This window comes from Pipistrellus kuhlii, unplaced genomic scaffold, assembly GCF_014108245.1.
Source record: "Pipistrellus kuhlii isolate mPipKuh1 unplaced genomic scaffold, mPipKuh1.p scaffold_m20_p_5, whole genome shotgun sequence".
Classification (NCBI taxonomy): Eukaryota; Metazoa; Chordata; class Mammalia; order Chiroptera; family Vespertilionidae; genus Pipistrellus; species Pipistrellus kuhlii.
In genome coordinates, this window is record NW_023425551.1 from 48,616,627 (window position 1) to 48,632,465 (window position 15,839).

At 36.2% G+C, this 15,839-nt stretch overlaps 1 protein-coding gene across 10 annotated transcripts in view; it reads left to right on the top strand.

Annotated features, from left to right (window-relative positions):
- The window catches only part of IBTK (inhibitor of Bruton tyrosine kinase), an 83,109-nt gene extending 69,086 nt beyond the window's left edge, over positions 1-14,023 (top strand). For 9 of the 10 annotated variants that reach the window (XM_036415260.2, XM_036415262.2, XM_045573329.1 and 6 more), the window contains 4 exons: positions 407-538; positions 11,469-11,525; positions 11,915-12,044; positions 12,822-14,023. In XM_036415260.2, coding sequence (XP_036271153.1) covers positions 407-538; positions 11,469-11,525; positions 11,915-12,044; positions 12,822-12,953 — 451 coding nt within the window. In that variant the 3' untranslated portion in view covers positions 12,954-14,023. Of the gene's footprint in view, positions 1-406; positions 539-11,468; positions 11,526-11,914; positions 12,045-12,821 lie in introns of those variants that run through there. The other variant, XM_045573331.1, reaches the window with a different exon arrangement.
- Positions 14,024-15,839: the final 1,816 nt, after the last annotated feature.

Sequence of the window (15,839 nt, forward strand, 5' to 3'; positions counted from 1 at the left end):
AATGACTTTTTATTCAAACATATATACACTTAGTAGTGTATAGGTTGATGAGGTTTCACAAACTGAATAATCTTGTGCAACTAGCAATCAGAACAAGAAGTAAAATTTATCAGCATTATTTAGCAGAAGTAATGTTTCCTCTGCTGAGCTAAATTTAATTTAGTGAGCATAGTTTTTGTTGTTACCTGAGATATAGTTGTAATAGCTATTATTAATATCACTGTTATTCATTCTTATCACATAATTTTGATTAGTTCACCATAGTTAATAGCAAAAAATTCCAACTTTGCATTAAAAACTTTAATGTATACAACTATAAAATTTTTGGTATATATTCTTACCTTTAAGCAATGAGCAGCTTTTTAAAAAAATGAATATTTTAACATAACGTCTTGTTATCTTATAGGGGATCTTCTCTACATTCATTCCGGGATTTTATAGAAGAAAAAAAATCCATAACTGGGCATAGTGCAGGAGATCATGTAAAAAAAGTTTGTTTTAAAGGAATTGAAAATCCCCAGGCTCCAAAAGTTGCAAGGTAATAAAATAAACTTACATTTTCTACCTTACATTTTCTACCTTAAAATCTTCTATAGTGGTTTTATGATCTGAAATTATCTTTAAATATTTATGAGGCATATTTTTATACATTTGGAATTAACATGTCTACTTTATTGTAACTTTATATAATTGGAAGTTTTGGCATGTAAATATACCATTAAACCATTCTCACCAATCACAATGAATATAACTCATTCTCAGAAATTTTTTTCATTCCTCTTAGTAATCCCTTTCTCCCTTTCATTCCTCTTAGTAATCCCTTTCTCCCTCCCATGCAATTGCTAACCTCTTCTGTTAGTACAGACTAGCTAGTATATTCTGGAGTTTTGTGTCGATGGATCATTCAGTATTTATGTTTTTAAAAAGTTTTTTACTCAGCATATATATTGAGATTCATTCAAGTTGCTATGTGTATTAATGGTTCATTACATTTTATTTCTGAGAAGTATTTCATTTTATGGATAGAAAACAATCTGAGTCTATTGATGAACATTTGGGTGTTTCCAGTTTTTTTTGTCTAGCTAATTTTGACCCTGTTTTTTTAAAGTCCTGTATGCTTTTAAAAGATGTTTCAAATTTTAAATGCATACATGTAATCTCTTAAATGTTTGTGTAACTACATTTAAGTGCCACTTGTACACATAATGTTTTAAAATAGACCTGTCCTCAGAAAATTATAAGACATTGAAGAAAGGAATCAATCAGGATTACTAATAAATGGAAGCATATTCTGCCCTCACGGATAGGAAGAATATAATTAAAATGTTCATAAATCCTCAAGCAGTCTATACAATCAACACAATTCCTATCAAAATACCAATTGTGTATTTTACAGAACAGGAACAAATAATTAAAAAATTTGTATGGAAACACAAAAGACGCCAAGAGAAATCTGAAAAGAAGAAAAAAGTGGGAGATATTACACTATCTGATATCAAATACTATAGTTAAAAAGTATGGTGCTGGTATAAAAATAGACACAAAGATCAGTGGAACTGAATAGAGAACCCAGAAACAAACCCAGGCCTATACAGTCAGTTAATCTACAGTGAAGGAAGCAATAATATACAATGGGGTGAAAGACAGTCTATTCAGTAAACGGTGTTGGGAATATTGGAAACATACATGCATAAAAGTGAAACTAAAATATCTTCTTACACTCTTACACTCTATCCTATATCTGTTTGGAACTACTGGTCACTATGATGTGCACTGATCACCAGGGGGCAGATGCTCAACTCAGGAGCCGCAAGTACACTCCCACAGCAGGAGCACTGCTCGGCCAGAGCTGGGCTCATGGCTGGTGAGCGCAGCGTCAGTGGTGGGAGCCTCTCCTGCCTCTGTGGCAGTACTAAGGATGTCTGACTGATGGCTTAGGCCCACTTCTCGTGGGGAGCGGGCCTAAGCCATCAGTCAGATGTACCCCGAGGGCTCCAGGACTGCGAGAGGGCACAGGTTGGGCTGAGGGGACCCCCCACCCCCCTGGAGTGCATGAATTTTGGGCACTGGGCCCCTAGTACAAGAATAAATTCAAAATGGATTAAAGACTTAAATGTAAAATCTGAAACCATTAAACTCCTATAAGAAATTATAGGTAGTAATATCCCTGACATTTCTCTTAGCAACATTTTTTTTCTGACATAACTTCTTGGGCAAGGGAAACAAAATATAAACAAATGGGACTACATCAAACTAAAAGGCTTTGCACAGCAAGGGAAACCAAAAAAATGAAAAGGCAACATATTGGGTGGGAGAAGATATTTTCTAATGATATATCTGAAAAGGTAAAATGTATAAAACACCCAGATAACACCAGAAAAACCACCCAGTTAAGTGGGCAGAAGACCTGAGTAGACATTTCTCCAAAGGAAACAGAGATAGCCAATAGACATAAAAGGATACTCAATATCACTAATCATCAGAAAAATGCAAATCAAAACCACACCTGTCAGAATAGCCATCATCAGTAAATCAACAAATGTTGGCAAGATGTGGAGAAAAGGGAACCCTAGTGCACTGTTGATGGGAATGCAGATTGGTCCAGCCACTATTAAAAACAGTGTGGAAGTTTCTCAAAAGATAAGTGGAATTGCCTTATGACCCATCAATTTCACTTCTGGGAATATATCCAAGAAAACACTAATTTGAAAGGATATATGCAACCCTATGTTCATTTCAATGTTATTTATAATAGCGAAACTATAGAAGCAATCCAAGTGCCATCAATAGATAAGTGGATAAAAAAGCTATGGTAAATAAAAACAGTGGAATGCTACGTGGCCATAAAAAAGAGTGAAATCGGACAGAAAAATACAGCAGTCCTCAGGTTATGTTGGAGATCGTTCCTACGGCGCAACGTAACCTGAGGACTGCCTATACCATATTATTTCACTTATATATGGAATCTAAGAACAAAACAGAAATAGACTTAGAGCAGACTGTTGACAGAGGGCAGGGTTCGTGTGCTGCGTGAAAAAAATGAAGGAATTATGAAGTACAAATTGGTAGTTATAGAATAGTCATAGAGATGTATATTACAGTATGGGGAATATAGTTAATGCTATAATAACTGTAAAGTACATGGTTTTCTAACCATTGTGCTATATATTTGAAATTAATACAAAATAATATTGACTGTAAACTGTAGTTGAAAATTTAAAAAAAGTTATTAAAATATTTCATTAAGTACATCTATTCCAGGCAATTTTTTTTTAATTAGAAGAATTTTTAAAATTTGGTTATTCTCTGAATATAATATATAGTATTTTTTGTATAAGAAAAACTTAAGAATATCACTGGTTTTGTAAGATGTATAATGATTGATATCCTGTAGACCATCTTTTCAAATAGAAAGAAATCTAACTTCTTTACTTGCCTACGATGAGACACACAAATCTGCCTCTATTAGTATTCATCTTACCCTCCTTTTTTGTTTTGCAGTAGAAGAGTTATCCTTTCCATCTAAAGCTAATACTTACACCTTAGCTTCTATATTATACTTTAGAATAATTACACTTTACACTTCAGAATCCTTCAACTATGAATTAAGCCTCTCTTTTCTTGTGGTTATACAGCCTTTTTCCTTTAAGTAGATCCTTCCCATTTGGTTTTGAATATGCTCATGTGGTCTGAGTAAGATAATCAGCTCCTCACTCAACCCCCACACTTTCTTCTGGCACTTGTCCTATTACTAATCCCCTACTCCCTTCACAGACAAATTTCTCCAAAGAGCTGTCAGCTCCCACTCACTTCATAATATATTCTGGCTTCCAGTCCCATTGCTAAACAAACAATTCAGGCTAAGTTTATCAGTGACCTCCATATTGCCAACACCATAGACTTTATGTGACTCATTGTACTTGAAGTTCAATTACAGGTCATTTTCTTATATCACTTTACTAGAGGCCCAGTGGATAGATTTGTGCACTGGTGGGGTCCCTCAGCCTGGCCTGCGGACATCCCCAAGGGGTCCCACATTGCAAGAGGGTGCAGGCCGGAAAGGGGACACCACTGGTGCACGATCAGGGTCGGGGAGGGACTGTGGGACAGCTCCCGGGCATGTCCAGCTCATCTCATCCAGTCCCCATTGGCTGGCCATCTTGTGTGAGGGCATGAGGGTCAATTTGCATATTACCTCTTTATTATATAGATATTTCTCAAATTCATATACTAAACTTTATATCTACTGCTGTCACCCCCATTCAGACTTGCTGTTTTTCACCTGGTCATCTGAGTAAGCCTCCTAACTGGTCCTGCCATAGCCTTTCTTCCTTTCCTTCAATATATTGAGCCAGTATGTTCTCTTTAAAATGCAGAATTGACTGCTCTTAAGATAACAGCTAGAATTCTAATATGCTCGTGCCAACCTCTTTATCTTTTAACATGATCTCTGTATTCTAGTCATCTTGGCCTTTTCTTAGTTTCTCGAATGCCATTTCTCTCTCTCTCAATACAATTTTATTTATTTCAGAGAGGAAGGGAGAGAATCATTGATAGGCTGCCTCCTACCTGCCCCACACGGGATCAATCCGGCAACTCCAGCACATACTCCAGCATGTGCTCCGACTGGTAACAGAGCCATCACCTGTTTTATAGGTCGATGCTCAACCACTGAGCCATGCAGGCCGGGCCATTTCCTTTTTATTTACCTACCTACCCCTTCACTCGTTGACTCTTGACTTTCTTTCAGTCTCTGTTCAGTCATATTCTTTGGAAAAGTCTGACTTCCCTTTTTGGGTTAGGTTCCTGTTATGTATGGCCTCAGTGCACTTCTCACTCATCACACTTTTCAGTAGGACTCTTTGTTTTATGTTTTCTGCTACAAGTATTTAATGTCTATATATTCAACCCTAGTTCAGTGACAGCAAGGAAGATTGATCTTTTTGCTCATCACCAGTACTTAGAATGTTTCCTAGCATTTAGTAGGAGCTCAGTGAGCATTTTTGAATGACAGGAAAAATGAAATAAAATTATACCTCTGCCTCAAGTAACGTTTGTAATATAGCAAGTGATATTGTATTCCTTAGATGTATGAAGTATTAAGTTCATTTTTAAATATTTTAAATATTGCAACTATACGTTAAAAATTCTTATTTTCTTTGGATAAATGTTTTTAAAATGTGCTTTGATTGATTTTAGAGAGAAAGAGAGAGGGTGGAATGTCAAAGAGGGTGGAATGTCAAAAATCCATTGGTTGCCTCCTGTATGTACCCCCATCGGGGATTGAACCTGGATTTGTGCTCTGACTTGGAACCGAATCCACAACCTTTTGGTGCATGGGACAACGCTCAACTAATCTAGCCAAATCAGCCAGGGCAGGGATACATATTTTTATAGAAGTCTAAAATTTTAAGGACATGTGATTTCGTAGTTGATCACTAGAGTGTGCTATAACATCAGAGTTCTTAATTGTGAATGGTGTTATGTGCTATTGTACTATTTTGGAAATTTTAGTTAAAGGAGTACGTGATAGTATTATGCCATCCATATGTTGGGTAGAAGTGGAAATTGACGTTTTAAATAGCTAGGTGTTATCATTTAATCACTGGGAAAGAAAACAGCTTGAGTTTTCAATTTTAATTTCACTCATGAGTTTTTTAAAGGAAATGATACTCATGAGTTTTTTTTAAAGGAAATGATAAACCATAACAGGTAAAATAAAATATTTATTAACTCTCTAAGTTACGGGACACCTGATATATAGACAAAATTCTGCTAGCCTCTGGCGTATATGTAAAATTATAATACACAGGCCTAGCCTTAAATGTGTTTAAAATGTATTTAGTAAGACTAAATGTATACACACATAAGTTAAATGACAGAATAAGAATGGAATTGCTGTACAGTTTAATAATAGTATTAAAAAAGTTATAGAGGAATACTTGACTAAGTGCCAGATGAGTGGTTCAGAGAAGGAAAAAAGTGACTGGGCCACAGTTGTATTATTTTATAAATACTTTTATGTATTAAATCCCAAATATTTGATCATTATCTTTATGACTATATTAGTAATTGAAAAAATATTGTTATATTCCATTGCCACAAGTTTTTTAACATAGTATGGAATTTTTAAAAGAAGAGAGAAGGGACAGTGTAAACAGAGGAAATAGTGGAAATTAAAGCAAGAAAATGGGAATCCTTATGGTCCTTGAGGGAATTGGTGGTGGTGGGGGAAATTGGTGGTGGGTGGGGGGGCAGAGATTAGGGGATTTATCTTAAGAAATTCTACCAATCACATATTCTTGTTTTAATTGTTAAAAATGTGATTCCCCCCTCTTCCCATCTCATGGCTAGGGAAATCCAAGAATGGCAGTGTTATTTCTGGATGTAAAAATGTAGTAAAGAGAGATTTATGCAATTTCTATTTGTTTATTATGTGTTTTTTTTTTCACTTTAAAATGTTTTCTTTCATTTCCTTTCATTTAAATACCTCCTTGTGTAATTCTGAGCAGAACATGTGATCTTGTGTTTCTAATTAGTAAGAAAAACTACTTATGAGACAAGAATTGTTAAATCAGCTCTAATCTTATTTGTAGTTAAGCTAGTACAAAATTCTTTTTAAAAAGTCAACAGTATGAGCAAAAAGTAATTTGGTTTTCTCTTAACATCTTAATTCAGCAAGATTAATGATTTTAAGTTTGAACAAATATTTGTAAGATTTTGCTGGAAAGTTATGTTGTTTTTCTCTTCAGAAGATTAAATTTTATACAAATTGTTTATTGGAACAATGTGTTGCAAATACCTTAAGCTTAATAATGCTATATTATCTGAAATTTTAGAATTATTTTTATATTTGCTTAATCATATCTCTTTTTTATTTAACAATTTCACTTCATTCTAAGATGAAATGTTTCCTGGTCGCCATGGCTCAGTGTTTGAGTGTGGACTCACGAACCAGGAGGTCAAGGTTTGATTTCCAGTCAGGGCTCATGCAGGCTCAATCCCCAGTGTGGGGCATATAGGAGGCAGCCATCAATGGATCAGTGCTTCTTTCTCATCATTGATGTTTCCTGTCTCTTTCTTTCTCTGAAATCAATAAAAAATATATATATTTTTTAAAAGATGAAATGTTGATAGACAAAGTTGTTTGGATAATTTTATAACTAATGAGATTATCCACTGAAATTTTATTAGAAAGAATTGTGGGATTATAATTTCATGAAACAGATTTGAGTTTTAGTCTAACCCTTCTGTGAACTTTCCTGAACCTCAGCTTCATCATATCTATACTAATAGAAGGTTAATAATGCTATTTGGCCAGATAGACCAGATGTCTTCCGAACAAAGCCACAGTGGCAGGGGCAAGGCAGACAGTTAGGGGTAATCAGGCCAGCAGGCAGGCAGGCAGAGCAGTTAAAAACCAGTGGCCCCAGATTACAAGGGCCATGTCCCATGGAGATTGGGCCTAAACCGGCAGTTGGATATCCCCTGATGGGTCCTGGATTGAAGAGTGTGCAGGCTGGGCTGAGACACACACACAATTTCGTGCACTGGGCCTCTACCCTGTTTCCCCGAAAATAAGAGTGTCTTATATTAATTTTTTCTCCCAAAGTTGTGCTAGGTCTTATTTTCAGGGGATATCTTATCTTTCCATGCGCTAGGTCTTATTTTCGGGGAAACACGGTAGTATGAAATAAAAACAGTAATGGCTATCCTGTAGGTTTAGCATAAGACTAATATATATGACAGGACTTTATAAATTACAAAATGTTTCATAGATAATTGTTATATTTAAGTTCTGATTGCTTAACTTTGATTTAACAAGGCCTACATAAGATACTTTAGTCCTAATATTCAATTCTGTTAGCCAGTGACATAACATTTTCTTAGAGCTTGTAGCTACTGCTTCTTAACAATTAAATAATTGGTTCTACATTATTATTTTTTCCATTTCTTTGTAAGTTTCAGAACACTTTAGCTGATCTCTGGACACCAGGATGATTTTTTATCACCATTAAGTCACTATGTTAGGTCTGTTATCTCCAGCTTTAGACTGACTTTTAGATCCTTTCATGGAACTTGAAGGAATTTGCATTTAGTCTCTAAGGTAGTTAGTTATCTATTCCATCAGAATGTAGAATTTTGAAATTATTTTACAGTCACTTTAATCTAGATTTTTATCATCTCATTATGTTTATCCCAATAGCTTTCTAGGTCATATCTTTGGCTTTTCTTCCCCCCCTCCTGGTTTTTATTTCATCCTGGAGACTTTGGATATCATAGGTCAAGTAGCCAGTAGATATCAAATCATAGAACATCATTAAAACTAAGAACGCTGTGCCGAAACTGGTTTGGCTCAGCGGTAGAGCATCGTCGGTCTGGGGACTGAAAGGTCCCGGGTTCGATTCCGATCAGGGGCATGTACGTTGGTTGCGAGCACATCCCTGGTAGGGGGTGTGCAAGAGGCAGCTGGTCGATGTTTCTCTCTCATCGACGTTTCTAGCTTTCTATCTCTCTCCCTTCCTCTCTGTGAAAAATCAATAAAATATATTAAAACAAACAAACAAACAAAAACTAAGAACCCTGTAACTATACCTATTTGTACTTCATTACCTACATACATCTGGACGAAAAAAGTTACCAGTAATCTAAAGGAATAAGGTACTTGAAAACGAAAACACACACACACACACACCCTTCTGGTTTTTATATATATACTTTTTTTTATTTCAGAGGAAGGGAGAAATATCATTCATGAGAGAGAATCATTGATCAGCTGCCTTCTGCATACCCCCTACCAGGGATTGAGCCTGGCTATGTGCCCTGACTGAGAATCCAACCATAACCTAGTTCAGTTCACAGGTCAATGCTCAAAACACTGAGCTCACTGGCTAGGCCCTCTGCTTTTATCACTGTCTTAAAATCTTTTGGCTTTCTGCTTCAGTAATTTATTCTGTAGTTACTTTTTCATAAACAGCTATGTTCCAAGTGTTCTGCTAGACATTGAGATACAAAGATGTGAGACACAGTCCTATATCTTGAGAGACTAGTCTGGTAAAACAGAAGTATCCTAATAAGGAGGGAATATGCTAATTGACTGCCCTGCCCTCAAAGATGGCAGCACCCACAGCCACAGATGGCTGTACCTAGTTCCTTCGGCTACGGTGAGGCCGCAGGCAAGTGGCAAGGCCAGGCGGGCCTGCCTTGGAGTCCTCAAGTCTCCCCAGCCCCCCAGGGCCAGCCCGAGGTGCAGGCAAGCCTCTGATGGAAGCTGCCCAGCCGCCCAGGGCCTGAGGCTCAGATAACCAGGGCCAGCTGAAGCTTGCGCTTCCAGCATGGCAGCAGCAGAAGCGTGATGGGGACATTGCCTTTCCCTGATTGCCAGGTCACCTCCTGCCCCTGAGGGCTCCTGGGCTGTGAGAGGTGGCAGGCCAGGCTAAGGGACCTCCCCCTCCAGTGCATGAATTTTTCACGTGCTGAGCCCCTAGTAAACAAAAATACAGCATGTGAGGCTGTATAAGAGTAATTTTGTTCTAGGAGCAGAGAGGAGGTGATATTTTAGCCAGTCCTTAAAGAATGAGAAGACATTTGTCGTGGAATGTATTCTAGACTAAGGGGAATACTAGAAATAATGATAGATTTCTGATAACGAAACACACTGTACTCTGAAAAAGGCCTGGATTTGAGTTTGGTCTCTGCCACTTACCCAATTTGTAAATCAGGCAAATTATAAATTATATAATGCTCTGAGTCTTAGTTTCCTCATCAGTATAAGGGAAATAATACATGCTTTCTTCCCAGAGTATTGCAAAGATTAAATAAGTTAAATAAGTATACGAAAATATGCTCAGTAGCTTTGCCCACACATAAAGTCTAAACATTCTAGGTTTCAGTGCATTTTGCATTCTGGCCCCTCTGCCTCATTTTAACTTTATTTCCCTTTTAATCTCTTCCATACTCTTTTTATTGAAGAGAACAGCTTACTTAAAGCCACCAAAATATTTTACCTTCCATGTATTTGTATGACCAAAACCTTATGTCACTCTCCTCCCTCAGTTTTAATGTCATTTCCTCAGTGAAGCCAACAGCATATGTCCTCTTCCCTATTAATTTAACCTGTGAATGCATAGTTCTTTGTACACATTGGTGTAGATATCAGTTATAGTATTGTTGTGTTTATCGTTTTAAATGCATTTAAAAATTTCCCTTCCAAAGTTCTTTTGGAGTTTTAATCATCTTGATTTTCAGCACCATAGTTCTGCCACACACCCAGTAGATGTGCTTAAATGAATCAGGAAGTTAATATTTCAGGCCCTGTTTGTTCATTCAGACTTTGTTGTTAAACCTGTCTAGGTCTATGTTTGCTCATTGCTGAAAGAGGGCACTTGATTAGTCTAGATAATCTCTAGGTACCTTTCTCACTCTAAAATTCTATAATTAGGCCCTTCTCTGTGGTACCTTTGTTAATTTTCCCCCATACAGAAATGCTTCCTACTCTCCTCATCCCATACCCCTTTCTGCTCCGGGCCTTCTCAAATAACCCAATCTTTTTTATATAGGTCCTTACGGTCTCCACATCTGTTTGTTAGACACTGTCTTAAATTATTTTCTGTTGTATTATATGTCATTTTATATGTTGTTTCTTCATGAAAGTAAAGATCATATCTTATATTTCTTTCCTATCTCTAGTTCCTAGCTTGTCAAAACATTCACTATATTTTAGTCACTCACAAAATTTAGATGCTAATTATCTTGTTTTTATATACAAGTAAGTGTTCTTTTAATGTCATTGATAGGTTCTTCAACTTTGAGAAGAGGTATAGGGAAACTAATTTCACCCTAGGCTAGTGGTCAGCAAACTGCTGCTCGCGAGCCACATGTGGCTCTTTGGCCCCATGAGTTTTTAGCAAAGGCCATTTTAGGATTGCCCTAATTAAGTTAATAACAGTGTACCTACCTATATAGTTTAAGTTTAAAAAATTTGGCTCTCAAAAGAAATTTCAGTCATTTATTGTTGATATTTGGCTCTGTTGACTAGTGAGTTTGCCAACCACTGCCCTCTGCTAATTGATAAAAATACGAGTTAAATTCCTACTGTATTTCATCAACATTATAACTAAACGATGTTTGGAACATGCACATTTGTCACTTTTTAGTCAAAATATTAATGTAAAACATTCTTCACAAAGTTGTCTGTATTAATGTATGTTTGATTATAATATGGCTCCATGAATATAAAAAGAAAAGAAAATAGACCATTTCTTGCAAAATCTTCTCTTATGGTATATTATATACAAGATTTTATAAGTACATATAGATTTTCTTATAACTTTAAAGGGAAGTCTAACTGCACATGTTAATCTGTCCCTGGCTTGGGATTGGAGTCTCCCTCTGGATTCCTGCCCATAAGTAGTGCTACTGATGTGTAACTGGAAGCTTTAGTCTTCCGTTTGGCTTTTGTTTTACAGATGCTCTACTCATGGCACCCCAGGACCTGAAGAAGTACCCCTTCTGGAAAGTCACAAGTAAGGTTAATTGATTAGCTTTGGAACCTCCAAAAATAGGCTATTGCTTAGCACTGAAAGAGAATATTAAGATATTGGGAATAGAATGTATTCTCTGAGTACACTGTGCTACACAGTTTGTTACCTTTCTGTTATATTGCTTCTGCCCCATCTCACTTTTTAGAGTTTTCCAAAGTTTTCTCTACAGCACTAATCCCAATAAAATATTAGTTCCTTTTTTCTGTTTCTCACCTCATCATTCTGTTAACTGAATGCAAAAGTTCCCAGGTCCCTTATGTTGTAGGTCACTGGGGGAAAAAATGTAACACTGTAAAAAAGTATTTCAGAGGAAGTACTGTGTGCAGAACTTCGGGAAGATGAATGAAAGCTCATTATTGTTATTCTTTCAGTCCCTGGTTATCTTCTTCACTGACTGCTTCTCCTGTGGCCCCAGTCACTTTCGCATCTATTGTAGAAGAGGAACTGCAGCAGGAAGCAGCACTTATCAGAAGTCGAGAAAAACCCTTGGCTTTGATTCAGGTAAAGAATATGCTTAAATGGGTTTAAATTAGGGGAGTCTACACTACATTTTATCCTTAGATCTCAAGAAATTATGTTTGTTTGCTTTGTGTAGGTGCATATGTTTGTCAGATTAAAATGCAAATGCAATATAAAAGTAAACAGATTCAGCAATTTAAGTATTGATGTGTTCAGGATAACTAATTTAGAAAATAAATTGTGATAATGCTAATATTTTTAGTGCTGGTGATTCTTTGAACTGTTTTAAGAGTGACCTGTAGAGAATTTGGCATTATATAGCTTATTACACCTGCCTTGGAAGTTCATTAAGAATCATTGAGATTTTGAAGCAACACACACCAATTCTGGCTACATAGGAAAAGAAATTTATTTGAGGGATATTAAGATTCCACAAACTTAAGCTGAAAGACCAAAGGGCCAGGCTTGGAAACAAAGACCCACAGTTGCCCTAAAAATCTGAGAAGCAAAAGTTCAAAGACCTGTACAATAATACAATAGAAATTATCTCACAAGGAATGGATTTTAACAACTATTTTCAGTTTCTTTTTCTTCTACTCAAGATTAAAATTCAAGGAAAGGTGGGTATCTGATTATTCTTGCTGAGGCCTCAAGCCGCCTTCTTGCCAAGGGCATAGTAGGATGCCTAATTTTAATTCCCCTATGTTGTATTTCCAGACAGTGGTAGTTCCACAGAAGGAAAATGGAATGCTAACATCCTCCTCCTCAGTTGGCAATTAAAAGACTAAAACAAGTCCTTTTTTTCTTCTCTCCTTTCAGATTGAGGAGCATGCAATACAAGACTTATTGGTTTACTATGAGGCATTTGGCAATCCTGAGGAGTTTGTCGTTGTTGAAAGGACACCGCAGGGACCACTGGCAGTACCTATGTGGAATAAGCATGGATTCTAGTTTGCTTTAGAATTGAGATGCATTTTTCATAAATTGTGATTGTTATATAGAAAAGCTGTGGAATAGAGTTTTCACAAATTTGGTAACAAGATCATTCTTGTTAGAGTGAGAAAGATCTAATTTCTATACTGCAGTTTAAGCTTATAATATTTGAGTGATTAAAAAGTTAGACTTTTCGATTTTAGTAATTTTCTTTAAAAGTGTGTCAGGAAAAACTAGATTAAGTTGAAATAGAATAATTTCTTCTGAATAGGTCTGAAAAGGAAAATGTGAGTGAGTGAAGTGTAAAATTTGAGACAATTTGGAAGATTTTTGCCAAATAGTTGTTGTCACTTTTTTTGCTATAATATTGACTATCTTAAAGTAGGAGTATTAGCCATTACTTTTTTGCTCCATTAATGGCCAAAATTTTGTGTTTACTATAGTAATTTTCCATTCTTGTGTTATTTTTGTTCATCAAGCTATGAACATTCTAGTCTGTTTAAAGTTTGAACTGCTCAAATTGCCATATTATTTCAGCTTGGATAGCATATTCTCCATTTGCAATAAACTGTGCAGTACCATGGGAAGGAAATAGGAACACTACTGAACAGCTTAATCTCAGATAATAGTTCCTCAATAAGATTTGGAGTCATTGCGGTTGTTTCTGCTTGGGAGGGGGAGACCTTATAAAAGCCTAATTGTGAGAGAATCAGTTTTCCAAAGTGTTAAAATTTTCTGAATCAATGTTTAATTATACATTAAAAGAATTTAATTTAGAAGAAGATGGGTTTATAGTTGCCTTTATTATATGAAGACATACGCATTGTTTTCTTTACAGTGTGCTGTTTGTTTTTGAGTGGTTATAATTTTAGAAAATGTTACGTCTGTGCTCCAGTACCTAGACAGATAGGAAAGGCTAATGTTCTAGTTTCTGGGACATGAGTCTAGGGGAACATGCCAGAAATTCACTGCTGTAATTCAGATGATGGAAGAATGAATGAAACTAACTCAATACTTGTTTAGTTCTACCTGAAAGAAGCAAACTTTTAAGCAAATGTGCAATAAAAATTAATCTTAATCACTGCTAATGTGTGTTGGATATGTTGTACTATGTTGGCATCTATTATAGGAGGAATTACTAGTTATTATAGTCAGTATTTGTTTTAAGTGAATGCTGTATCCATTCCTGACTTCAAAAAGGGCAGTTTCCCTAAAATGCACCAGTGAAAAAGTTTTATGTGTTTGAGTAAATTGAGGTGAATGTTTTATTGATGTTGCAGTAAAGAGGCCTTCTGAGTAATTTATTTGAAATTTGATTCTCACATGTACATTGACATCTTTAATACATAACAGTGCTATGGATTACCATGTGTGCTTCATGCTGCTGGGTACCATCTTAAAGGGCCTTGGTTGGATGAGATCTGAAGGAGGGACAAGGGCTGAGCCAATCTTTGGGGCTTTAGGCCTCAACAAACCCCAGTCAGCAGTTACATGTTATGGCCTGGTTTATACTGTAGGGTATCCTATTCAATTTCATTGATAAAAGAGTTGTTTTGCTGGTAAAATGAAAGATAAGCACTGCTAGAAACTAATTCATAAGCAGTCCAGCCTGATACATTGCCACCAAAGGGCCCAGGAAACTGATGTGTTTTTTCCCTATGACATTATTCAGCCTGCAATTAGTAGTTCATGTTTAATCCCATGACTTCAAGAAAGACTTAACAGAATTGAAGAAATTCTAGCAAAAGGCAACTTAAAGGATCAGTGGAATGGACAGGATTGGTTTTTAAGATGAAGCAAAACAAACATGGAAGTATTTAGCCTGGAAGGGGGTGGGTAGGTAGGAGTTAGGGGAGGGAAGTAGGTGTCAGAGCAGGATATACTTAAAATTTGCAAAATCAAGAAGTCTACTAGTCAGACAGATAAAGTCAAATTTGGTGACAGAATACAAGATTCGGGCCTTCTCTTAAACTTATTGTGAAAGCCACCTCTTTAGAATTTTAACAATAGTCTCAGCTTACACAGGAGCAATAACAGACAGTTAATTGGGAAAGGTATTGTGGGTAATATCTGGGTTGGTTCTGTAGCTTTGTAGGCTGGGGGATATGTGCGTGTTCATGATAAGGGGATGGTAGTCATAAAATTTTAGATCTGAAGCCTTACAGATTAACTTTGCACATTTCCCCTTTATTTTATAAATAGAAGAATGTGAACTCCAGAGAAAGTGAGTAATGAGAACGAGTTGTGTTTTGTTTTGTTTTTGTCTTTTGCCTGGTTCCCCTACAACTACACCAGACTGCCACTAAGGAAATTTTTTAAAAAGCACTTAGAAAAAATAATGTAACCGAGAAGCTTCCAGAATTTGTGGTATAAGCGATTGTTTTCAGAAGAAACTACAAGTCCTCCCAATAAGGAATTGGGGACAAGTGATCCAAGAAACCGAAACAGCCTGACCAACTGTATCTCAGCCTTTATATATTTCATTTTCATCTATGTCTCTACTTGGCAGCTTGGCTGACATGTGTCAAAACATAATTCTTTTTAATTTCCTTATATCTTAATCTGTTATTCTCCCAAATCATTCAGGCTGAACTTTTATTCTTTGTGTCCTTCCCCATTTTGCCCCTAAAATTATATCAATTTTTTCTCTGAGTTATGTTTTATTTAGTCTTTACCATCTCATTTTTATTACTACTGTGTTTAATGTCCTTAATTATTTTCAGAAGTTCTCAAACTTTTTGGTCTCAGGGCCCTTTTATAGGATAAAAATTATTGAGGACCCCAAGTAACTTTTATATATATAGGTAACATCTTTCCAAATTTAATGTATTAAAAATTAGAACAAACTGCCCAGCTGGTGTTTGAGGTCATGATTCAAATGTAGGTCAGGGCACATGCCTGGGT